This window comes from Canis aureus, chromosome 11 (assembly GCF_053574225.1).
Source record: "Canis aureus isolate CA01 chromosome 11, VMU_Caureus_v.1.0, whole genome shotgun sequence".
Classification (NCBI taxonomy): domain Eukaryota; kingdom Metazoa; phylum Chordata; class Mammalia; order Carnivora; family Canidae; genus Canis; species Canis aureus.
The window spans coordinates 7,976,876-8,003,012 of record NC_135621.1 but is presented as its reverse complement, the minus strand read 5'-3'; the positions used below and the strand labels follow the sequence as shown (position 1 = coordinate 8,003,012).

The 26,137-nt window shown below is 44.9% G+C and overlaps 1 protein-coding gene across 1 annotated transcript; it reads right to left on the bottom strand.

Moving 5' to 3' along the window:
- Positions 1-200: 200 nt before the first annotated feature.
- On the bottom strand, positions 201-24,262 carry LOC144323319 (uncharacterized). Its single transcript, XM_077913650.1, has 8 exons — positions 23,273-24,262; positions 22,345-22,569; positions 6,536-6,860; positions 6,211-6,360; positions 5,991-6,111; positions 5,271-5,438; positions 2,420-2,572; positions 201-1,726 (listed from the first exon to the last, which is right to left on the bottom strand). The coding sequence occupies exons 3-6, from the start codon at positions 6,697-6,699 to the stop codon at positions 5,433-5,435; spliced, it is 441 nt and encodes a 146-aa protein (XP_077769776.1). The 5' UTR covers positions 6,700-6,860; positions 22,345-22,569; positions 23,273-24,262; the 3' UTR covers positions 201-1,726; positions 2,420-2,572; positions 5,271-5,432.
- Positions 24,263-26,137: the final 1,875 nt, after the last annotated feature.

Below are 26,137 nucleotides of genomic sequence, written 5' to 3'. Positions count from 1 at the left end.
ATTGCAGGGATCCCTGGGTGGCACAGTGGTTTGGCGCCTGCCTTTGGCCCAGGGCGCGATCCTGGAGACCCGGGATCGAATCCCACGTCGGGCTCCCGGTGCATGGAGCCTGCTTCTCCCTCTGCCTGTGTCTCTGCGCCTCTCTCTCTCTCTCTGTGACTATCATAAATAAATAAAAATTAAAAAAAAAGAGTGTGTATTGCAGAGAAAATGTAGTCACCATGTTTGTTTGTTTTAAAGATTTTATTCTTCATTTATTTGAGGGAGAGACTGAGGGAGCAAGTGTGGGGAGAGGGGCAGAGAGAAAGGGAGAGGGACAAGCAGCCTCCCTGCTCTGATTGAGCCAATGTGGGGCTCAATCCCAGCACCTTGAGACCATGAGCCGAAGTTAGATGCTTAGCCAACTGAGCCACCCAGGTGCCCCAGTTACACCATATTTAGAAATTCATCCTGGCACTCTCTGCCTTTTGATTGGAATGTTTAATCCATATACATTTAATGTAATTACAGATTAGGTAGGATTTAGGCCTACTATTTTATTATTCATTTTCTATGTGTCTTACATCGCTTTTGTTCCTCTCTTTCGTAATTGCCGCCTTTTGCATTAAATAAGTTTGAGTACGCCCCTTTAATTCCTTTGTTGTTTCTCAACTATATTTTTAAAGTTATTTTCTTAGTGGTTTTCCGAAAGGTTACTATTAGCATGTTAAAACAATCTGGTTTAGATTAATACCTGATTAATTGCAATATTATACAAAACCATTGCTCCGATACATAGTTTCATTCTTTTTCTCTCTTTTGTGCTCTTGTCATACAAATTACATCTATATATAAGTAAACCTATCAGAAGTTTAATAAGTATTGTTTTATGCGGTTGTCTTAAATTATATGGAAGAGGTGTAAATAAAAATACATTTATACTTTAATAATTCTCATATATTTATTTTTACTGGTGTTCTTTATTCACGTGAATTCAAGTTCGGATCATCCTTTTATTTCAGTCTAAAGGAGTCCCTTTAGTATTTCATGCAAAACAGGTCTATTTGCAACAAATTCTCTCAGTTGTTTATCTGGGGATGTCTTAATTTTATTTTTTGAAGAACAGTTTGCTGGCTCTCAAGTTCTTGGCTAATAGGGTTTTTTCGTTTTTGTTTTTCTTCTGGCACTTTGAACGTGTCATCCATCCTACCACCTGGCCTGCATGGTTTCTGTTGGGATATTCAACTTGCTGAAGATCCCCTGTGATGAGTTTCCTTTCTCCTGCTGCTTTCCAAGTTGGCCATGTTGGGTCTACCTGTGGTCTCTGAGTTTTTCTTCCATGGAGTTCTTTGAACATCTTTGATATGTAGGTTAATGTTTTCCATCAAAGTTGGAGCACACATTCAGTGTTCCGGAAAGTCCTGACAGTTCTACTTTAGCCTTTACTTCTTACTTCTGCAGAGCCTCAAGGTCAACTGGAGATAGAGGGCAAGCCTGGTCAGATCTCCTGGGCAGGTGCGCTGACCTGCATCTGTGCAAGGACTTCTCGGACTCCACTAACACACTAGAGCTTTTCAGTGTCCTCTGTGGACATCTCGTTCACCAGTTTTAACTTTTTTCAGTTAAAACCTTGGGTCTCTCGTGAGCCTTGACTGGTGTGACTGCCTTAGATAGTGATGATGCTAAACAGTTGTTGCTGATCGTTTTTAACAAGCCCATTCTGTTCGCTTCCTTGGCCACCACATATCTGGAGTGAGGGGTAAGGAAAGTGGTTAAGTCAAAATGCCACAAAGCTCCCTGTTCATACTGAGATTCAACTGTTTTTCTTGAATAAATACTCCCTGAATTGTTGCAGTCCTTTAGCTAATTTCCAGAACTTTGAAAAAGATGATTTTAACAATTTTTACCTGTGTTCTTTGATTGTTTGGCAGAGTGGAATTTCAAAAGTCTTACCCTACTATTCCAGAAGCATTTGTACAGGTGAAGAAATAAAAGTTCAGGTAGATTAAATAGTTGCCTAAGGACACAGGAGCTAAGGAGCACCAAAGCCAGGATTTCAAATTCAAAATGTGTATTTTATACTCCACTACCTCTTGCTCTAAGAGTTTCTAGAACTTCTCATTAGATAAGCAGGAGTTGCAAACCTCCACCACGAACGCGCTCACTTAGACGGCATTTCTCATAAAGCCCTTTCACATCAAACCTCCATTCCTGAACTTTGCCTGCGCCAGCGAGCCATGCTGTCTGCTGACCCACCATCATCATTTTCTATAAACTGTGTTTCTGTCACAGGCATTTTATTTCCCTCTCACTCTGGCTTTGACTCTTACTCGGCTGGAACTCTGTGCCAGCATCTCCTTCGCACTTACTGTAAAGGTGTCTCTTGGCAGGGGTTATTCACAGGAGGAAAGAGCACCAAGCTCAAATAGAAGGTCCCTACCGGGCGGAATGAGCGCGTGCTGCCCCAGGGCTACCAGCCCGGTGCCAGTGAACAGCTGAGGAGCAGGTGCGAGCCACAGAACAAAATCATGCTCAGATTCCTCTTGAACTTGAAGTGTGCTTAAAACAGACCCCTGCATTCTTGAGCACTGACCTGTAATAAAAGTAATGGTAAACGGTAAATCTTTTACCAGGGGGCCCAGATGCACCATTTATTATAAAACCTGAAGTGTCAGGACGGAGAGGCATTTGCTGCAGTGGTGTCAATATTACTACAGCTCCCGACTTCTCTCTTTATGGGCTCAGTTGACCTGAAATAAGACCATTTCACATACTAACAGGGCATTTTTTGGTGACCTACTTGACCCTTGCCTCTGGGCTCAGCAATAAGAAGTGGTAAGATGACATTTTTTCACAGAACAAAACCCAAAGAATTCAAGTTTAAGGGAGCCTAAATCCAACAACACCTGGCCTTGGGCGTTTAATCAGTTAACACCTGTCTCCTCCTACAGGGGTCCTGTGCCCTAGCCACACAATAAAATCACCCGGGGGCTTAAAATTCCTATTGACAAGGCCCTACCTCAGACTAAGTGAGAATCAGGAGTGCCCAGGGAGGAACCCAGCCATAGTATTTTCAGAATGTTCTTCAGGTGACTGTGGGAACCACCGTGGAAAGATCCTAAGGATGCCACCCCCCCACCCCCACCCCCACCCCCCGAACTAGAGCGGATTAGCAAATACAAACTACAGGATCCTATGTGAGTCTGATTTCAAATAAAGAATTAAAAAAAGAGGGCAGCCTGGGTGGCTCAGCGGTTTAGCGCTGCCTTCAGCCCAGGCCCTGATCCTGGAGACTCGGGATCGAGTCCCACATAAGGCTCCCTGCATGGGGCCTGCTTCTCCCTCTGCCTGTGTCTCTGCCTCTCTCTCTCTCTCTCTCTCTCTCTCTCTCTCTGTCATGAATAAATAAATAAAATCTTTAAAAAATTATTTTTCATTAAAAAAAGAAAGATAAAAAAAGAAAGATGTCCCATGCAATATTTGGGGCACAGCTAAATTATTTGCTGTTTATCTGAAATTCACATTTAGACGGGTGTCCTGTATCGGGAGACCCTACACAGAACAAAGCTGGAAATTAGAGGGGGCAAAAATAAAGCTCTTCCAGCAGAGACCTGTCACTGCTGGGTAGGTTCTTATCTCGAAAAAATGAGATGACCTGGAACATGACAAAAAGAAAAGTTGCTTGGCCAGGTCAAAGCCATCCGGAGAGAGTTTCCAAGTCAGGAGGAGGAGAGAGGGCCACAGGAATGTTCGGGGCAGGCTTCTTAGCGCCTGCCTTAGTTTGCGAGGCCTGCCCTAAAGCCCCACCACAGGCCGGGGGGGGGGGGGGGGGGGGGGGGGGGGGGGGGGCTTCAACCACAGGCTTCTACTTCTTCCACGTGCTGGAGGCCAGGGGGCCAAGATCAAGGTGTTGGCAGGGCTGGTTTCTCCTGGGGCCTTCGCCCGTATCCCCACATAGTCCACGTTCCTGCGGCCCTGGGGCTCCCCCTGTGCCCCAGCGTCCTCCTGGAAGGACAGCAGAGGGGATCAGGCCCCACCTGAGCCCATTATACCTTCCTTACCTCTTCAAAGGGTCGCTCTCCAAATCCAGTCACGTTCTGAGGGGCGCGGCCTCCCCTCCCCCGCCCCATCCAGGAGCAAGGGGACCGCGCAGCCTGTGCCCAATGCTCCCTCTTTCCGTGGGTCCCTGTTAGGGACAAAACTAACACCCCCTGAAGGTCCTCGGGCCCTGGCCTCCCTGCAGGACTCCGCGGGCTGCGCCTCCAGCCCCGCGCCTCGTCCAGCCTCTGCCCGCGGCGGGCGGTGTCCCCGGGCCCGGTGTCCCCAACAAGGGCGCGGCCAGCCCGGGCCCCAGGGCGCAGAGGTCACGGCCGCACACACGGGCCCGCTCGGGGGGCGGCAGGTCCCCCCAGCCCCGCCCGCTCACGCAGAGCCACACTGGGGAGGCAGGGAGGCTGGGGAGACGCGGTCGGTGCCCAGGGCCGCAGACCGAGGTCAAAGCGCGTCGCTGCGGGTCTGTCCTGTTGGACGCGGACGGAGCGCACGAGGGGGCCAAGGCGGCCCCGGGGGAGGGGGGGGAGGCTCGTCCCTGCGCCCCGGAGCCTTTGTCCCCGCGCCCCCGCCCCCGAGGGCTCCTTGATGTGGGGTAAATAAAACCCAGGCTGAGAAATGAGCTTTCCCGGCCCGCCTCGGCGGAGGAGGGCGGCGGGCGGCGCAGATGGAGCCCCCGGGGCCGCACCCCCCATCGTCTCAGCCTGCCGGGCCCCTAATTTACGGTCATCGGTCTAATGGCGTTACGGGGACTTAGGGGACCGCGGAGGAGCCGGCAAGCGCCCGAGATGATGGGTCCTGTGGGCCGTGTACAGGTCGGGGTGGCCGCATCCATGCGGGGCGGGGCGGGGCGGGGGGTGGGGGGTGTCCCTAGCCGGGGCCAGGGAAGGCGGAGGCGGCCCGGCACCCGCTCCCGTGCACCGCCTCGGCCCAAACCGGAGGAACCCAGTGTCGTTCAGGAAGGCCGGGGCTGCACAGGCTGCACGTATCCCTGGGAGCACCGCTGGGAGCACTACTGGGAGCACTTATGGGAGCACCGATGGGAGCTCCACTGGGAGCTCCGCTGGGAGCACTGATGGGAGCACTGATGGGAGCACCGGTGAGAGCACCGCTGGGAGCACACTCCCTGAAAGCACAGAGATCCTTTGATCCAACCAGTCCCCCCCACCCCCACCCCCGTACAGACATCAGCGCCTTGGGGGCAGAGGCACGGCGGAAGGACAGGGGGCTTTTCTGCTTACCATTGGGGTACCGGGGTCGGGCAGAATGCAGACACCGCTTACAGCTTCCAAGGGAAGGGGTGTCGGGGACTCACGGGGCGAACAAGCTTCAGAACACGCTTCGAACGACGTTATATTTGACAATCACCTGTGCGGGGTGTTGAGTTCTCTCCCAACACCCAGCTAGGCCTGGAGGAAAACACGGTGAAATGAGAGCGGCTATAACGCGTTACCTGTAAGTGACAGGATTACGACAACCATCGCGCCTCCCCACCCAGCCCAGGGTTCGCGGGGAGCTTGCGTCTAAAGTATGTAATGAGCTCCTAAGTGGGTGGCCTTCAACACAGACACGTTCCCGTACAGGGGTTCCTAAGGATTCCTTCCTCCCTGGGGTCTGACCCACAGGTAGAAAGGTGAGGCCAAAACTCCAGGCCTCGCTCCCTCAGAGGGCAGGGATAGCAGCAGCAGGTCTCACTCCTGTTGTGCAAACCATGCGCCACCATGTCCCTCAGCCCACAGGCAGAGACAAACCTTAGTGTCCCCTGCGCCCTGCACAACGCCCAGCACATGCAGGTGCATATTTAATAAATGCAGTTTAATGAAACAATCCTTGGCCTTCTGACCTTAAAACAGACCTCTGTCCCAACCCCCAGTGATGCTTGTGCTTAGCCTGCGGCAGCAGCAGCCCCTGAAAGGCTCGTTAGGCCAGAATGCTGGGTCCCACCCCAGCGTCCCACTTACCAGGTCTGGGGCAGGCCCAGATGCTGCTGCTGCTGCTCCTCGGCGGCCACGGACTGTCTTCAGGAGGAAAGACCCAAGGCTGCCCACCCCACACACGCTTCCATAACCGTGCCCTGAAAGACTGCCCCAGAAGAGGCCATGAGAAAGAGCCGAGGCTAAAATCGTTGGCAGAGAGCTAAAATGGCCAAGAATGCTCTTAATCCAGTGCTCGGCAGCTCACCAGTTACATTGTTCGTCCAGTACTAGGACACGAAGGGACTCCAGAAGGCACTTCCACTGTCCATCCTCTTGGAAGACCACAGAGTCCAGCTGAGGAGGAAATCCTATGTACGTAAGAAGATACGTGGTATCCGCAAGCTCCGTGGGAATTCTAGAACGGAGAGAGTAAGGTCACCTAGGCTAGCAGCTCGCAGGGCCAGAAGCTTTACAGAAACCCTACGTCTGGGCCCCCAAGGGATGGTACTTGTTGCTATAAAACTACCCCCCAAAACTAGGCGCTGAACAGTACTGTTGTCTCATGGTTCTGTCGGCTGACGGTAACTCACCTAGGTGGTCGGCGTGGGGTCGCCCATCCTGTCCCAGCCAGACTGGGTGCCCTCCCGGGGAGACGCGACAACCGGGGGAGGGGGGAGCCCCAGGGTCCAAGGCGGGCCCGGGGCGGGTGCAAGGACAGGAAGCGCTGGGCGCCTCCGCAGATCGGGCCAGCCATGCAGGGGCTGGCACTTTCCTGTGCCTCGCTTGGGCTTTGTCATTCAGTCTCTTACAAACAGGGAAGAGATGAAGGTTGGGCTCACGGACTTCAGATATTTAGACGTTCAGAGCTCAATGCTGTGTCAACCTTCCACTGCTGCTGGAACGAGCTGGAATGGCCTAAAACAATATGAATCGTGCGCTCACAGTTCTGGAGGGAAGGGGTCCCAAATGAGTCTCCCCGGACTAGAGTCCAGGTGTCACTGGGCCTTTCTGAAGGCTCTAGGGCGGAATGCGGTTCTCTGGCTTCTCCAGCGCCCAGAGGCCACCCCGACCCTGGGCTCCTAGCCCCTTTCAGCCTCAACAGAGGTGGGTCAAGTCCTCCCCCACATCCCATAACCCTGCTTCTGACTCCCGACCTTCGGGCCTCCTCCAACCCCTTGATTACACTGGGCCCACTGGAGAATCCAGGATAGTCACCCTATTTTTAGGCCATCTGATCGGCAACCTTTCCTCCATCTGTAACCCCAATTCCCTTTTACCATGTAGCCAATTCACAGGTCCCAGGGACAGGGGTGTGGGCGCCATGGATGTGGCACACTTGGTCTGTTGACCAACGCACCGTAGAACCTTGTTAAAGCTATGCTGTTACAAAATTTTCCCCAGTGTTCTTGAAAACCAAGAACTCTACACGCCACTTATTTGTTTTCCCTCTTTTGGGTTTGCTGGAAATGGCAGTAACAATCTTGACCATCTGTCATTTACACAAGGGAAGATTTGTTATTGCTTTGGCTAAAAAGGCACCTGTCACAACAGCAATGCTGTCCACCTCGGCAGACGGCGCACCTCTCCCAGGAGCCGCAGCCTGCTATCCCCATGTCACCCCCCCACCTCTTCCGACCAGTGCCACTTGGTTCTCACTGGTCCTGTGTCCTGGCCGGGAAGCAGTCAAGAGGATCTGGTGCTCTAATGGGGGGATAACATACTGATCCACAGTCCTGGGGCGTCCAGCCATTTGTCTGGGTCAGTTTTTTAGTTTCTGTAGAACTGGGTGATATGTAAAATGACTCCTCACTATTTCTTTATCCATCCAAGCAATGTAACAGCGCTGCTGGTGCAGTTGCTAGCAAGCCAAAGGGCTGCCCTAGTTCCAGGAGGGCTAGACTTCAATCACCAAGAAAAGAATTGGATCGGCTTTTGTTTTTGACATCACAGTTAGGCATGGGAGATGATGAGTTAGAATTTCCAGAGAATAAGGAAATAATGCAGTTCTGCTTTTTAACTTTTTCTCGGTTATCTCATAATGTTCCTTTAAACCAGCAAGAGGATCACTCTGCCGATAACAAAAGGCCACTTTTTTTAAAGATGTATTTATTTTATAGAGTAGGTGAGCACAGGGGGAGGGGCAGAGGACGAGAGAAATCAAGCAGACTCCCCAGTGAACGCAGAGCCTGATGCAGGACTCAATCCCACAACCCCAGGATCACAACCTGACCCGAAACCTAGAGTCGGACGCTTAGGCAACTGCACCACCCAGGCACCCCAACAGAAACCCACTTTTAAAATGGTGACATGGCTACACAATTTCAGGAGCTTAGAGCAGCAAATGCTCTGTGTGTGAGAGAGGGAGAGAGAGAAAGGCAGAGACAGAGGTCAAGGTTGAGATTATAAGGGTGTATTAAGCATTTTTAATTTTTTTTTATTTTTAAATATTTATTCATGAGAGACACGGAGAGAGGCAGAAACACAGGCAGAGGGAGAAGCAGGCTCCCTGTGGTGGACCCCGATGCGGGACTCGATCCTGGGACCCCAGGATCATGCCCTAGGCCGAAGGCAGACGCTCAACCACTGAGCCACCCAAGGCCCCTGTATTAAGCATTGAAAAGAGACTTTTTAGACTCCCTCAAGTAGCTCCCACTCATGAACACCATCCTTGTGTCGGGACTTTGCTGGGCATTTTAGGTATCATCTGTGATCCTCAGAATGACCTTTCATGGCAGGTGTCATAAACAAGGAAACAGGATAAACGAGATTAAGAAAGTCACCTGAGGTCACGTAAATAGCATTGAGAGGAAATAACCCCTTGGCTCCTGGCTCTAAAGCCCCTGCTCTGTCTTGCACAGAATAACTCACTGCTGGATCATCTAAGCCTATCAGGTAAATGGTGGCAGTGGAAATATGTGCAGCTGCCTCTGCTGGGGCCCTGAGGTCATGAGATTTTGTTCATGCCTCTGTCATCACTGAACTCCATGACCCGCACTGACTCCCCCAATTTCCTGGTTAGAGGCCTGCGCAGAGTCCCATGACGAGTCAGCAGCAGAGTCCCATGACGAGTCAACTGTGAGGCTCCCCTGTTTCTGGTGCCACATCCCTTCTCTCCGAAGATGGCTGTACCTTACATAAGACACAATGAAGAAATGAGGCAGACGAAAAGAAGAAGTGAAGAAACTGAAGAAGAGAAAAATGAGAGCACATGTATTTGTGTAGGAAAGGAGTAGCTGCGCGTCGTAGAACACGCAAAGAGCCACACATATGGTGCAAAGGCGAAAGAGAATTGCTCCAAAAACACTTGGAAACTCTGATTTTACATTATTTACCAAATCCTCTTTACACTGCATCCTCAGAGGAGATGTATCTTTGAACTCAACTTCAATATCGACCAAAACAAACAACTAAAAATGTCAATTAAAAACAAAGCTAAAACCAACAATGGCCCCAATAGTAGAGAAAATTTCTTTTGTGAATTAAGTTTCACTTAGTAATAAATTCATTCTTAAGGTCAGATTATTTCTTTCTTATTAAGGCCTTGGAAGCTTTTAGTTTACAAAAAGAGATTATTGTCGCTGGAATTCAGCTTTCCTGACAACTCAACATCATTTTAAAATCCAAAAATGCGTACGCACTGCAGTAAGAGACAGCGTCTACCGTTATGCAAAACCCTGCAGTGGGCAGCTCTGCTCATTGCCTAGGCCCCACTCAGTGCCCAGCGCCAAAACCTTACACAGACCAGTCCTGCAGAATAAGGGGCTCTGATTGATTTTATCCCCAAAGAAGCTAGAACATTGGAAGAGTCCCATAGTGATACTCAGTAATACTGGTTAAATAACTATATATGCATGTGTGTATATATATTCACTGACCCACAGAATTACATGAGCACATGTATTTTCCAAGGCAAAACAATTCATGTAAAGCTGCCCTCTTTTCCAACACCCCCTTCCTTCAAAAATCCTTTTCCTGGGACGCCTGGGTGGCTCAGGGGTTGAGCATCTGCCTTCAGTTCAGGTCATGACCCCAGGATCCAGGATAGAGTCCCACATTGGGCTCCCTGCTTCTCCCTCTGCCTGTGTCTCTACCTCTGTGTCTCTCACGAATAAATAAAATCTTAAAAAAAATTTTCCTTTAGGTTCTCCTCTTGAGTAGTGCTACTGACGTTAGTTTTAATTAGATTAGAATCTTATTCAAAATGCCAGGGAAAAGGAGACCAGAAGTACATCTGACCTTGGCCCCAAAGCTTCACAGTTAGCCCCTAAGAGGAAAAGGAGCCAGGACAGATTTCAGCACCATTTCTATGCTGTATTATGTCCCTAAAAACGGCAGCTCTGCATTAGAAAGGAACATGAATGCCATGACCTTCAGGGTTCTTACCCAAACCAGTCAGAGGGCCTGCAAAAGTGTTTGAAATCCTCTGCTTACTACACAGGGTAAACATTGAAAGTTGCCATTACAATCACAGTAAAATTTTGGTGTTAGCACTTTAGCATGCTTCATCTTGACTTCCCAGTTACTCTGTAAGTTTTTGAAAAATTAAGATAGGCAAGTTCAGAGTCAGGATGATAGTAAGTGGTCAGAAAATGTCCAGAGCATATGGAGAGGCTAGGGCACTGGGGTGGAAAGCCCTCGTGAACGGAAATCAGCATAAGGGAGCTGGACACCACGAATAAAATAACTTCCTTGAGAGGAAAAAAGAATGCCAGGGGAAAACTAACATTTACCCAAAAAAGTATTACATACTAGGTAGGCCCTGTGTTAGGTACTTAGAATATACGAACATGAGATTCCACAGGAAGAATCTTTGTGTTTATTTTACAGCCATTCTAGTTACATTATATTTGTCTTGTCTTATCTTGTGATTTTAAAGTTACAAAAAAAGGGGCACCTGGGTGGCTCCGTGGTTGAGTGTCTGCCTTCGACCCAGGGCGTGATCCTGGGTCCTGGGATCGAGTCCTACATCCGGCTCCCTGCATGGAGCCTGCTTCTCCCTCTGCCTGTGTCTCTGCTTATCTCTCATGAATAAATAAATAAAATCTTTTTTCAAAAAAAAAAGTTACAGGAAGAAAAAGAAAAAGAAAGGAAAGGAAAGGAAAGGAAAGGAAAGGAAAGGAAAGGAAAGGAAAGGAAAGGAAGGAAAAAAAAAGAAAAAAGAAAAGAAAGGAAACCAATGAGAAAACTGCATTTTTCCTAGAGGAAAATACCATTCCTCTGGGTCTGAAAACCTGTGAGCTAGAGACACATATTATCTGTCCACACACAATAAATATGGTGGGGTAGGCACCAAATAACCACTATAAACACTCGCAATACAGAGCAAACGACAGGCATGCAGCCACCTGCAGCCCCAGCACACCCCACATGGGTGCACTTGGCAGTCCCATAAGCAGGCTTCTCTTCAACTGCCTACAGTGATTCTCCTCAGCTCCTGGCATCATCCTCTGGGATCTTAGTTCCGCTGAGTTATCCTTCCTATTCCAAAAAATATAGCCCATGTTTTAAGTTTAGTAGTTTCATCAGCCTGGTTTCTGCCTGTAAAAGTTCCAGGATCTAAAATCTTCTTTCCGTTTCTCTTCCTAGTCCAAGCTGGTAGTATTTCTACAAGTATAATTTTCTTAAAAGCTTTGAAGGTTTCCTATGAATCTTATTATTTTATTGGCATTTACTTCATTAGACAAAAGCCACATCAACAAATCTTGGCTACCTTGGCCTCCCTGGAGAGCTCCTGAGCATCAGCGTCTTTAATATTAGAATTCTTATTGCTTAATGGAAAGGATCCTTTAGCTTTTCTTTTCGTGAGGATTCAGGAGACACCACCCTCAATCCTTCTGGAGTCTGGATTTTCCAGTCAAATCCCTGGCCTCATCTTTACCCCGGGAAGTTTTCGTGACAGGACCACGATTTTGACTTTTTCCTCCTGTGGCCTTTTGTTAACTTCATGCATATCCTGTTGGGAGACACTGGTTGTATCTTCTAACCCAGTAAGTCCTGCCTCCTTTTTATTTCCTCTAAGTTTTGCATGAAAAGTCATTTCTTCTATAGCACACGAGAGGCTGTATTTTGAGACAGACAGCTACAAGAAAGCAGGTGAAACTTTCCATCCCTAGACTGAAAACTCTTCAGGCCGATCCATCAGTTCGTTGGGTCCATTTCCTAGTTCTACATTGTCACAGGCAACAGTTTTATTAACAGTGGCTTCTCTTTGAGCTTTAATAGTCTTTCCCTCACTTTCCTTTAAGCTCTACTGACAACCTCCAGAGCCACCACACTTTTGCTACTAAGGTCTTCAAGGCCCTTCCTACGTGTGCCAGCAGCTCAGCTTCAAAGCTGCCGCCATGGGTTTTAGATCATGTTAGGGTAATGCTCCATTTCCAGACTCCCCCAGTCATTTCTAGTCACCCGCTATGAAACAAATCACCACAAAACTTTGGCTTAAAACAATATTTTATCATCTCTTCCGGTTCTGTGACCCAACTGGGCTTAGCTGGGTGGTTCTCGCGTGGGTCGTCTTCAGAAGCTTGCTGGGAGCCGGTGCTGGAATCATCTGAGGCTGTGCTCGCTCCTATGTGTGGTGCCCGGGCAGGGAAGACTTAAATAACTGGGGGCAAGTCACCTGGAGTTCCTCAGACACCTCTCCCCATCTCCCTGTGCTCTCCCATGGTCTCTTGAGCATGGAAGCTTCAGGAGAGCTGCTCTTACTTAGCAGCTTGCAGCTTCAAAATGTGTCATGGCGGGCGAGGGAGAGAAAGGAAGGCAGATTTTGTATGTTTTATGATCCTATCTCAGGACCAGTGTCATTTCTGTCACATTCTATCTGTTGGGGCAGTCACAGAAGCCACCAAGATTCAAGGGAACAGAACATAGACTTTTCTTCCTTTCTTACCTAATATAGTGTATGATATACTTACGGGTTTTTTACATTTTAATTCCAGTATAGACACCAGTGTTATATTAGTTTCAAGTGTACAATTGAAACTCTGTACATTACTCAGTGCTCATCATGGTAACTGCACTCCATCTCCAACACCTATTTCTTCCATCCCCCCCAAAGACCTCCCCTCTGGTAACCTTGTTTCTTCTCTGTAATTAAACATAAACTATTTTTTAATGAGAAGTGTCAAACGATTTGCAGATTAGTTTTGCTTTGATTTTTAGAGAAAGTGAGGGGAGGGACAAAGGGAGGGGGAGAGAATCTCCAGCAGATTCTCTGAGCACGGAGCCCCATGGCAGGAGGGAGGGCTTGATCTCACAACCTTGACTGAGTGCATGACCCGAGCCAAAATCAAGAGTCAGATGCTTAACCAACTGAGCCCCCACCCCCACCCCCCTGCTGATATAATTTTTAAGATACCACAGTTGGAAAAAGGAAAAAGGACAGAAAGGAAGGCAGGCTTATATGGCCCCAAATAGTTAGCAATCACAGTCACAAATCTGAATGATAATGGTCAAAAGCAGCTCAGGGGTCACATGCATTCAAATATATTATTCAAACTTTATATTCTCCACGAAAGACCTTTACCTTTCTTCATCTACTGAGAGAAAGAATACCAAATGCTCCATCAGGAAAGCTAAGTTCTAAAGCAGGGATCAGCAAACTCTGGCCTGCAGGCCAAATCTGGCCTATGGCCCTTCTGTATGCGCCATGAGCTAAGAATAAGTTTACTTTTTTTTTTTTTTTTTTAAAGATTTTAAAGTAATTTATACACCCAACATGGGACTCAAACTCACAATCCTGAGATCAAGAGTCATATGCTCCACCAATGGAGTCAGCCCGGTGCCCCTAATTTGACATTTGCAAAGAGGGAAAAAGAGAAGAAACAGCAGCATATGCAAATAGATACCATAGATGACTTGCAAAACCTAAAATATTTACTGTCTGTCCCGTGACAAAAACATTTGTTGGTTGCTCTTCTAAAGCACTTCGAAATGTGTCTTCAGATGATTACCACAGACAGAACAATCAACATACCTATGGGATGCTTTAGTTTTTTTCCTATAGGATGCTTTCAATATGTATATTTTCCATATTTCCCCATAACACAGTAGCTACTATAACACAGAACCTTATCCTATTATAATTATCCCTTTTCTAGTATATTCAATCTAGAATCTCTTTATCTCCTCTCATTTTTCCTCTATCCACCTACCAACATTCTCATCTCATAATAAACAATCCTTCCCCTACCACTCCCCTCAGGTTTTGTGAGTGTAATTTTCTTTTCCCCTTGTGTAACTTCCCTCTTCAAAAGCGACATGTGTTTCTTATTCCTAAATAATAGTTGAAAAGGCAACCTATTGAATGGGAGAAAATATTGGCAAATCATGTATTTGATAAGGTATTAATATCCAAAATAGGGGATCCCTGGGTGGCGCAGTGGTTTGGCACCTGCCTTTGGCCCAGGGCGCGATCCTGGAGACCCGGGATCGAATCCCACATCAGGCTCCCGGTGCATGGAGCCTGCTTCTCCCTCTGCCTGTGTCTCTGCCTCTCTCTCTCTCTCTCTCTGTGACTATCATAAACAATAATAATAATAATATCCAAAATATATAAAGAATTCATACAACTTAATAGCAAAAAAAAAAAAAATCAAATTAAAAAAATGGCAAAGATGGGTTCCTGGGTGGCTGAGTCATTTGAGCATCTGACTCTTCTGCTCAGGTCATGATCTCAGAGGTCATATGACCAAGCCTTGCACTGGGCTCTGCACTCAATGGGGAATATGCTTAAGATTCTCTCTCTCTCCCTCTGCCCCCCCCTTCCCCTGCTCTTTGTCTCTAAAATAAGTTTTAAAAAATCTTCTTTAAAAATGGGCAAAGAAAGGATCCAAATAAAGACAGTTTTCCAATTAAGACATACAGATAACAAACAGGTACATGAAAAGGTGCTCAACATCACTAACCGTCAGGGAACAAAAATCACAGTGAGATATCACCTCACAGCAGTCAGAATGGCCAGTATCAAGAAGATAAGAAATAACAAGTGTTGGTGAGAATGTGGAGAAAAGAGAACCCTCATGCACTATTAGTAAGAATGTAAATTGGTGCTGCCACTGTGAAAACAGTACGGAGTTCCTCAAAAAATTAAATATGGAACTACTGTGTGATCCAGCAATTCCACTTCTGGGTATTTAACTGAAGAAAACAAACACTAACTCAAAAAGACATATGCACCCTCATGTTCATGTACAGTGAACATGTAGCATTACTTACAATAGCCAAGACATGGAAACAATTTAAATGTTCATGGACAGATGAATGAAGAAAGGTGTATACACACACACACACACACATACACACACACACACACAGAATTATTCAGCCATAAAAAATAATGAAGTCTTGCCACTTGTGACAACATAGATGGACCCTGAAGGCATTATAAGTAAAATAAGTCAGAGAAAGACAAATACTATATGATCTCATTTAAATGTGGAATCTATAAATTGACTTTTTAGGATGAATTCATAGATACAGAGAACAGACTGGTGGTTGCCAGAGGCAGAGGGTGGGTAACGGGTGAAACGGGTGAAGGGGGTCAAAAGGTACAGACATCCAGTTACAACAGAAGTAAGTCCTGGGAATGCAATGATGAATAGAATTAATACTGTATTGCATATTTGAAAGTTACTAGATAGTAAATCACACACACACAAAAAGATGTTACCTGTGTAGGGTGACAAATGTTAACTAGCACAGTGTGGTGATGATTTTGCGATTATACATACAGATCACTTATTAAATCCCTGAAACTAATCTAATGCTATACATCAGATTATATCTCAAAACAAAAAAAAAAAAGAAAGAGAGAGAGTAGTAAAAAATTCCTTCCTCGAGCAGGTCACTCATGACGCCACCCATTCTCTACTTCCAGCCGCTTTCTTTACACCACCACCCACGTCCTGGCCCGATTCCTGTAGAACGTCTATGTTAGACTATATGGTCCTTGAAAGTCTATGCCCTTTTGTGTAACTTTTCTCATGCCATTCTTATATCCAGAAATGCCCATTCCGTCATTCTTATCATCTTGAGAACATGCTTATTCCTGTGTCTTGTACTGATTCCTGCTCACGTCCCTGATCAGTGCTCTGCAGCCCAAGGCACCCCTGCCCCAGGGAGATCCAAACAGCATCTATTCTATTCTGCTTTGGTATTTACACACATCTATTTCCTCACCTAGGAAAGTTCCCTGAGGCCAGGACGTATTTCTTATTCATCTTGATACCTAATAAATATACAAATTTTAAAAAATGAGTGAGTGAATGATCCTAGCTCCTTTTTCATCTTTCCCGAAAGTCCCTCCTTTCCCCAAAATTCATCTAGGGGTTCAGCTCTGGTGTTCAACTTGATCTCATTCTCACTCTTAGGGCTTTTCTATGCCCAGAGCTCCTAAAACCTTGGAGGAATCAGCCAACATTCTTTCTGGCAATTTTATGGCCCTAGTTTCATTCAATTATTTTCTTAGCACTTCAAAACTCCACCTGTCCCCCAAGGTGACTTTCCACGTAGCCTCACTCGAATGCGTGCCTTTCAACATAACTGCACACCACATATGCACCTGTAAGACCACCAGCTGCGTTTTCTTGCTCACCTTTTCTGATGTTAAAAATATACACGAAACCTGACATCACAACCACCTTTATACCTCCAACTGTTTTTTTTTATTTTTTTGGAAAAGGGGAATATTGTTTTTGCATAGTCACAAAAACACTGGGAAAAAGACACGGGGCGGGCAGGTTATGATGAAAGAAAAATGAACGTTGGACCCAAATGCCCAGAAGTCATTTTGGAACTTGCATACTAACGTTTGGGATAAAATGTGTGTTGTCTGTGGGAGTGGTGGACCTTTCTGCTTCTGGAATCTCTCTACTTATGGTATGACTCGATTACTAGAGAATGTCTAACTGTGGGAATGGTGGCTTTGATTCCCTAAAATAAAACAATAACAAGACGGGATCCCTGGGTGGCTAAGCAGTTTAGCGTCTGCCTGTGGCCCAGGGCGTGATCCTGGAGTCCCGGGATCGAGTCCCACATTGGGCTTCCCTGCACGGAGCCTGCTTCTCAACCTCTGCCTGTATCTCTGCCTCTCTCCCTCTCTCCGTGTCTCTTATGAATAAATAAAAATCTTTTTTAAAAAATGGTAACAAGAAAAAAGAAAAAAATGGTAATAAGAAACTCAAATGACAAGGAAGGGGTCATAGCACAAAATCGGGTGGAGTTTAAGGAACAGTCAGTTTGAGCATAATGAACTCCATCGGGCTTAACCCTCACCAGCGGTTAGGGAAGGTATTAGTAGTTGTAACATCGATACACATAATAATTATTAATATTACTCAAAGACAACTGAAACCCCAGGGTTAAAATGGAAAATGCCCATGTCTGTAGTAGGTAAGGTCACGGATAATTTCAAAATCTAAAACTGAGTCCAGATAGTGGTTTGCTAAGTTTCCACAGAGAAAAAGGTACTAAGTTACAAGCCAGTAGGATGCATACTTGGAAATTAAAACTATTTAATATTGACAGTATTTCTAAATTGAAAGAATTATGACATCTATAATGCTTTAATGAGTTGTTTTCCTTCAATAATATTATTTATATACATGTGTGTATCCCTGGTACGTGGTGGGTGTTCAGTAACCTGATGATTTCTGTAATGGTAAAACACAAAACCATTGTTTCTTTTCGACCCAAAGCAAATAGTACAACTGACAACTTAACCTTTGCAGTGTGCTAATATATCCAAAGAATAGCACTATTTAGAGTATTACCTTAATAATATGGTTTAGGTAGAGGACAATCGACTACAGGTGATCCTTGAACACAGGTTTAAACTGCAAGTCCACTCATAGGTAGATTTTTTAAATATAAATACAGTACAGTAAACATATTTTCCCTTATGATTTTCTTAACATCTTCTTTTCCCTAGCTTACTTTAAGAATGCAGTATATAATACATATAACATACAAATATGTGTTAATTGACTGTTTATGTTATCAGGCTTCCAGGCAATAGCAGGCTATTGGTAGTTAAGCTTTGGGGAATCAAAAGTTATACATGGATTTCAGCTGCACGGGGGGTTGGCACCCCTAGCCCCCATGGTGATCAAGGGTCAACTATAACTACTAAAAGTTAACATGGCTTAGTGGGAACACTGTATACTATATATTGATAAAACATACATGTAGTAAAAATTAAGGAATAGTTTTTTTAAGTAGAGATACAAAAATCTAATAAATAAATGCTAGAACAATTATAGCTGATCATTTAAAATGGAACAAACTAATCTTAATGAAAGTTGAAGCCCCCCCAAAAAAGTATTTTCAAATCGTTTTAGCTTAGAATACTCGTTTTAGATTTTTTTTTAACATTTTATTTATTTATTCATGAGAGACACAGAGAGAGGCAGAGACACAGGCAGGGGGAGAAGCAGGCTCCATGTGGGGAGCCTGATTGGGACTTGATCCCAGGACCCCAGGATCACGCCCTGGGCTGAAGGCAGATGCTGAACTGCTGAGCCACCCAGGCGTCCTAGAGATTTTTTTTTTTTTTTTCTCTTAAAGGATGCTATTAACACTACAAAAAGGCTACAGAACTGGCAAAATGCCAATATTTAAAAATGGGAAGTTTTTAAGATTAATAGGGTAACATTAGAGCAATTATTTTGTACATACAGAACACTTAATAGTGCAGGTTCTAAACACATCCCTTATCCTATTCCCATTAGAGAATTAAATTAAAATTAGAATTAAACAGATACACTTAAACAGTAGTATTCTTGCAGTGGGTGTGTGTGAACTTTCATTGTACAAGTCAACAAATTTGATCTGGATCATAAGGAAAATGGATTGATCCTGTGATAGAGTTCGAGGTGATATTTCAAAGCAGTCTGGGAGGACGCCCCCCCCAGAACACTTCATCCTATTAATTTTTGTGTGGAATGCTGGGAGTTCTCATTCTTCCCTTTGATTCTCTTTCAACTACAGAATTCTTTTTTTTCTCTTGTTCTGTTTCCTTGTTATTTTTTAGTTTTTTATTATGGAAACTTCCAAACATACAGAAAAGTAGAATTAGTATAAAGAACTGCTCTGTTGCAGTAAACTTCTGTGTATCAGCCTTAGTAATATTTTTCTGTATCTGTCTTCTCAGACAAGGGAAACCAAAGCAAAAATAAACAATCAGGACTTTCATCAAACTAAAAAGCTTTTGCACAGCAAAGGAAACCATCATCGAAACAAAACTGCAGCCTACTAAATGAGACGTGATATTTGCAAATGGTATATCTGATAAGGGGTTAATATCCAAGCTATATACCGAAATCATGCAACTCAGCATTAAAAAAACAAATAATCCAATTAAAAATGGACACAGGACTCAAACACACGTTTTTCCAAAGATGACATAAAGATGGCAGGCAGACACATGAAAAGATGCTCACATGAAAACATTACTCATCATCAGGGAAATTCAAGTCAAAACCACAATGAGATATCACCTCACATCTGTCAGAATGGCTATATCAAACAGACAAGAGATAAGTGTTAGTGAGGATGTACAGAAAAAGGAGCCTTCGTGCACTGTTGGTGGGAATACAAACTGGTGCACTATTGTGGAAAAGCACAGGGAGGCTCTTCAAAAAATTAAAGACAAACACCAAATGATCCGGTAATCGCACTTCTGGCTATTTACCCAAGGAAAATAAAAACACTCACTCAAAAATATATGTTCACCCTTATGTTCACTGCATTATTCACAAAAGCCAAGCTATGGAAGCAGCCTGAGCGTCCATCAATAGGTGAATGGATAAGACAGATGTATGTCTACACAATGGACTACCACTCAGCCATCAGTCTTGCCATTCATGACAACATGGATGGACATAAAGGGAGTTATGCTAAGTGAACCACGTCACACAGAGAAAGACAAATATGTTTCACTTGAATGCGGGATCTAACAGCAAAAACAGATTGACAAATACGGAAAATGAGGGACTGCCAGAAAGGCGGGCGGGGGGGGGGGACTGGGAAAATGGGCAAAATAGATGAAGGGTAAGATTAAGAGGTACAAACTTCCAGTTATAGAATAAATAAGTCACAGGGATGAGAGGTATACAGCATAGTGACTAATACTGTAGTAACTTTGTGTGGTGACAGATGGCGACTACACCTACCGTGGTGAGCATTTCACAATGTATATAGTCGCCAGATCACTATGTTGTACACCTGCAACTAATATAATACTGTATGTCAACTACACTTCAGTTTAAAAAGAAATAAACCTCTCTGTCACCCAGGCTCAACAAACGCCAACACAAGGGCAAGCTTCTTTCACATATCCTCCCATCCATGTACATGCCTCCTGCAGACCATGAGAGAGTCTGAAGCATAAAGCAAATTCTATACATCATATCCCTTCACTGGTAAATTCTCTATATGCATATCCTAAAAGTAGCTTTTAAAAACACAACTAGGGGATCCCTGGGTGGCTCAGTGGTTTAGTGCCTGCCTTTGGCCCGGGGCACGATCCTGGAGCCCCAGGATCAAGTCCCACATCAGGCTCCCGGCATGGAGCCTGCTTCTCTTTCTGCCTCTCTCTCTCTCTCTCTCTCTCTCCCTGTGTCTATCATGAATAAATAAATAAAATCTTTAAAAAAATAAAAAATAAATAAAAACACAACTAGGATAATGTTATCAAATATTAACAGTTCTTTAACTTCAGATGATCGGTATTTAAATCACTACAGGAGTCTTAGAAATATTTTTGTATTGATTAAATCAGAATCCAGATGAGTTCTGCACATTGCAAAGGACTGCTAGGTCTCTTGGTGAGTTTAACAGAAATGAAAACATGAACTCAAAAAGATATATGCACCCCATGTTCACTGTAACATTATTTACAATAGCCAAGATACGGACAAACCCAAGCATTGATTGGTACATGAACAGTTAAAGAAAACCTGATATATATGGATGTAATGGACTATTACTCCATCATAAAAAAAAGGAGGAAATCTTGCCATTTGCAACACCACCAACCTTAATGGCATTATGCTAAGTGAAGTAAGTCACTCAGGGAACGACATATATACAATATGATCTTGTTTATACGTGGAATCTTAAAACACACACACCCAAAAAAAACTGAGCTCACAGATCCAGAGAACAGATTGGAGGTTGACAGAGGTCAGGCACAGACAAAATGAGAGGAGAAGTCAAAAGTTACTTCCATCTATAAAATAAATAAGTCCCGAGGATGTAATGTACAGCACAGTGACTACAGTTAATCATGTATGCTGTGTTGTGTAATCGAAGTTGCTGAGAGTAAATCTTGTCACAAGAAAAAAAAATTTGTTTGTAGCTCTGCATAGTGAGGGATGTTAATAGACTTGTCCTGGTGTTTGCCACATACACAGATATGGAATCATGCTATATACCTGAAACTAATGTTATAGGTCAATTATACCTCAATTAAAAAAAAAAAAAAAGCAAACAAAATGGATTGAAAATACAAGGTGATACCTGAGCTAGTAGAATGAAGGACAGAGAAAAATGAAAGTCCTAACAGGAGAGGAAAACGGAGTCATAATTAAGAAGAAATATGTGGGAGGCTGGAAATCTCAGTCCAGCAGGTAATGACGTCAGCCCAGAAACTCTCATGTGTTCTCCAGAGAGCTGTCAGTTTCAGGTATGAAGGAATCCAATTCGCCACCAGTCCTCTCTTCACGTGGGATGTTTGAAGACATGCCCCTCAGTTCACAAAGATTGAGACTATAAAGAAAACTATCTGTGTGGGTAGAGGGAGGTGCAAGAAGAGGTGCATCAGGAATAATTTTTTTTAATATTTTATTTATTTATTCGTGAGAAACACAGAGAGAGAGGAAGAAGGGCAGACATAGGCAGAGGGAGAAGCAGGCTCCCTGCAGGGAGCCCGTCGTGAGACACATCGTGGGACTTGTTCCCGGGACTCCAGGATCACGACCTGGACTGAAGGCAGCGCTAAACTGCTGAGCCACCAGGGCTGCCCTGCATCAGGAATAATAAAGTACACAGGCTCCTGATCCTCATCTTGCCTGTTTAAGCTCTCCTTGGTTTTGATGTGACATGATGTGAATCGTGTATTTCCTATGGTATAATGTATACAAGAGCCATGGTGATTTGCTACAAAGGTGATCTCAACAGTTTCAGAAAAAGGTTTTAACCTATAGGTTCTCCTTCCCTTTTTTCTTGAAAAACAATTTTTTGGGGGGAAGGGGGAGACCAGGTCATTTGTCATGGACAATTTATCGGTGTGTATTTTGCTAATTGCAAACCCTGTGATGATGTAAATGTTCCTCTGTCTTAAATTTCCTATTAATCAGCAGTTGGATCTAGAAGCTGAAGGAGAGTCAAGTTCAATTACCTGAATTTCACAGACAGTGTTCTGTGCTTCTACTCCAACACCGTGGGTGCAAAGGAGGTTAGGTGGAGACTGATCAGGGGGGTTCAGGTGCCGTCAGCCTGATCCGTGCTCCCCATCAGCATTGCCCTGAATAGCTTTCCCAGCCACTGGAGAAGCCTAGCTTGGTTCGTTCGCCGCTGGGAAATGGTACCATCCTACTTGTATCATGCCACCTGCATCTGTAAGCTGGAATCATAGGAGAATGAGAAAATGTCCTTCGCAAGCATTTAGCTACCCTGAAGTATAGTTTGTGCAATGCAGGAGAAATACTTGATTCTTTCTCTCCTGCACTCGGTCCCTGCAAGGCTCATCATCAGCTGTCCCTGACCTGCACCATCACAACCACCCAACACCTCGGCTGCAGAGACAAGCATTCTCTGAGGCCGGCTCCACACTCTACTGGTAGTGCACTCTTGCTTCTTTGATCTCCTACAATGTTTGGAACATACATCCCCCAGTATGGGATACCTCAGGGCCCTGGAGAATTCTCAAAGACTGCAGAGCCAGACATTACATTTTCTGCTGCTCTGGTAAGACTGAATCTTTTTTTTTTTTTTTTAAACAAAGGTACAATTGCAACAAAAACTGAAGGGAAAAAAATGGCTTTTATTTTTTTAAAAATATAACCACAATACCACTAGTGATTCTAGTGCAAGGGCTCTACAGTAGGTTCCCGAGTGGAACTCAAGTCGGAAAACAACCCCTGTGGCCCACTGGATAAGGTTCACAACATGTTACTATCATCAAAAGACTATCAGAAATTTCTGTTAGAATGTGCATTCCATCAAGGCCAAAGATTTGTTCATTTTAGCCTTCCGTGCAGCCCCACTGCCTGGTACACAGTAGGTACACGACATATTTGTTACATAACTAGAATGAATGGATTTACCTAGAAGTTACTTCTTCTGCATGACTTTCATTCACTAAAAAAGAAAGTAAAGGGAGATAGGATTCTTATTCTGACAAATCACCTGAAGTCTCATTAAATAGTATATAATGTTCCTCTAAAAACAGGAAAATATATCCCATTAGCTTATTTGTTTTTTTAAGAGTTTAGTCAGCTGTTTGTGCCGTCTAATCGGGTAACCTCAAGTTCATGTTACTACTATGACAATTAGCCCATTCCTTGTATCTACATGCTTTTCTGCTTAATAGGGGCTTTTAAATATACTACGTGCAACCAGCTGAATGAAACAGCAACCTCTGAATCTTAATACTTTTTTGTTATGTTCAAAGTGGTATGAAATGCACATAGTTGTGGCTTGTTACTCAACCAGAGAGCAGTGAGATTTTTCATCTATAAAACACAGCATTACAACTACACGAATTACCTAAATTACCAACGTCCACAGGCACTTCTTAGTCCTTAATTTATATGACTGTTCCGTGACATTTGACGCTATTTGGCCTCCCGAGAGACCTGGATCTGCGTGACAAAACACTCCCAATTTTATCATTATAGAAGTAACAGAATTTGAAACCTAACTAAAAGCAAATGGTGTCTTTTCAGAAAGTGGTGTTTGAGGTTGAAAAGGAGAACTAAGAATTTATCCTTTAAAACCAACACAAGACTTTTATCTTAGGTTTGCTCCTATTTGATATATAATTAAAGGCCAACTTTGTATCATTAGGTGTCAACAGTGTAGCGTAAAGGATCCTATTCAAATTGAGTAGCCGGAAAAGTGTGTAGGCACAATTCCATTACATCCGAACCAAACGGCACTTTTAAAAAAGATAACTGTAGGGATCCCTGGGTGGTACAGCGGTTTGGCGCCTGCCTTTGGCCCAGGGCACGATCCTGGAGACCCGGGATCGAAGCCCACATCGAGCTCCTGGTGCATGGAGCCTGCTTCTCCCTCTGCCTGTGTCTTTCCCTCCCTCCCTCCCTCCCTCCCTCTCTCTCTCTCTCTCTGTGACTATCATAAATAAAAATAAAATAAAAATAAAAAAGATAACTGTAAAATGAAAATTTAAACTAACCAAAAACATACACAACTCTCAACCTGACATAAGCAAGCAGACTACAAAGTAAAGCTAGTATTATTTCTCTTAAACTAATTCAGGGGACAGCCCCAGCATATTAGTAGCAGCCAAGGCTAAACTGAAGTGTCAGCCACCCAGAGGATCGCCCAGTACAACTGCTGTCACTCACCTCCAAGATCCCAATTCCACCTTGCCACCAGAGGCAATGAACTTAATCGAGAGCCTTCTCTAAGCTACGAGAGCCAGTCTAAGTGTGCAACAGGCCTCCACCTCCACTTTCCTGCCAGGTCTCAAAAGTGAACTAGGTCACCAATGCTTTTCCCACCCGTCCACGTCTTGATTAAGCACTTCATGTGGTATCTTTCTAACCGCCTGTTCCGTTGGGGATGCGACCTAGTCACACAATTTTTCTGCTTTCCCCATGATGCCCAACCAGGATGATTTAACAGAAACACTTAATGAATTGTATTAGACAATCGTTCAGGTGATTTTAATATTTTTGCCTTGATTGTCTAGGTAATCAACGGTTCCAGGGCTTTTTAGATTTTTACACAAATGGTCGTTGATTCTAACTTATTTTTGACGACGATGGTCCTACTTCCCTTTCATTGCAGAATTACAGAGAAGTATTCTCTTGTCACGTTTCTTTACGATGGAGAGGGTGGGGTGTACGAAGCGGTATGGAGAGAAAACACAAAGTCACAAAGAATTCTTGCAGCCGTCTTGGCACCTGGTTCCTATTCACCGAAGAGCTAACCTCTGCTGTCAGGTTCCTCTGGCAACAACTCTTTTGGGGTTACTCCCCAAGACAGGGTCTTGAGTGCACCCTTGCTCATCAGTCTTGTCTACCTGCCCAAAAGTAATTTTATTTTTAAATGGCTTATTAACATAGTTTTTATATGTTAAGACTAGATCAGGAACTCTAACTCTGGGGCATTTGAAGCAAAACTGTTTCCAAAGACCCTTCTCCAGATGTGCCCTAAACAGTTAATACCCGTGCTTCCAATAATTGAGGGTGACATCAAGAGGTCATGACTGTACCCCAATCTTTCCTTTGGCAGAAACTTTGAGACCAGCACCCAAAGTAATGCCTTATTCTTTCCCATCTGTGGCCTTTGCTAATACAAAATACCGAAAGTGCTTGAAACCCAGGCCTTGAACGAAAAGCTCATTGTGCCAGATAAATGTCAGAAATACCGGACCTTGAGTTGTACTTAGAAGAAGGCAAATTCATCTTGTAGGAAATTGTCACAAAGTCAAAACAGGTTCAACAGGCAATTTTTCTCTGGTGTGCAGAGGAATAGAAAAGCGAAAGGCGGATGGCGGGGTGGGAACACTGGAGGCTGCAGCGTGACCAGGACCGCGGCAGGACAGGTTCGTTGGCGGGAAGCAGGGGCTCCTCCCGGAATTCAGGCAACAAGAGACACGTATGGGGGGGAGTTCCCTCAGACAGCTGACGGCCCCAAAGTGTCCCCATCGTGTGGGCAATGCAGACTCACGGCTGAAACGCAAAACAGAGGAGAGCCAGAGTACCCGGGCGGCAGGGCCGATCCAGAGTCCCGCCGACCGCGCAGGAGCCGCCCCCTCTGGTCGCAGGCGGGGCACTGCTGACCCTCCAGGGCTGCCCCGGGGCGGGGAGGCGGCGGCCGGGCACGATTTTCTCCGTTTCCCCACGAATCCCGAGGTGACGTGGCGCCCTGGCATTTAGCAGGGCCCTGAACTTGCAGTCCTCCGGCACCAGGGTCGCGGCGCCCGGCCGGCCGACGTCCGA

Excerpts from the sequence above, each read along its gene's own strand:
- LOC144323319 (XM_077913650.1), bottom strand. The coding sequence starts at position 6,699 with ATGGCTGGCCCGATCTGCGGAGGCGCCCAGCGCTTCCTGTCCTTGCAC. Across the intron at positions 6,361-6,535 it reads ACCCCACGCCGACCACCTAG|AATTCCCACGGAGCTTGCGG; the intron begins GTGAGTTACCGT and ends TCTCCGTTCTAG. Across the intron at positions 6,112-6,210 it reads CTGGACGAACAATGTAACTG|TCTTTCAGGGCACGGTTATG; the intron begins GTGAGCTGCCGA and ends CTTCTGGGGCAG.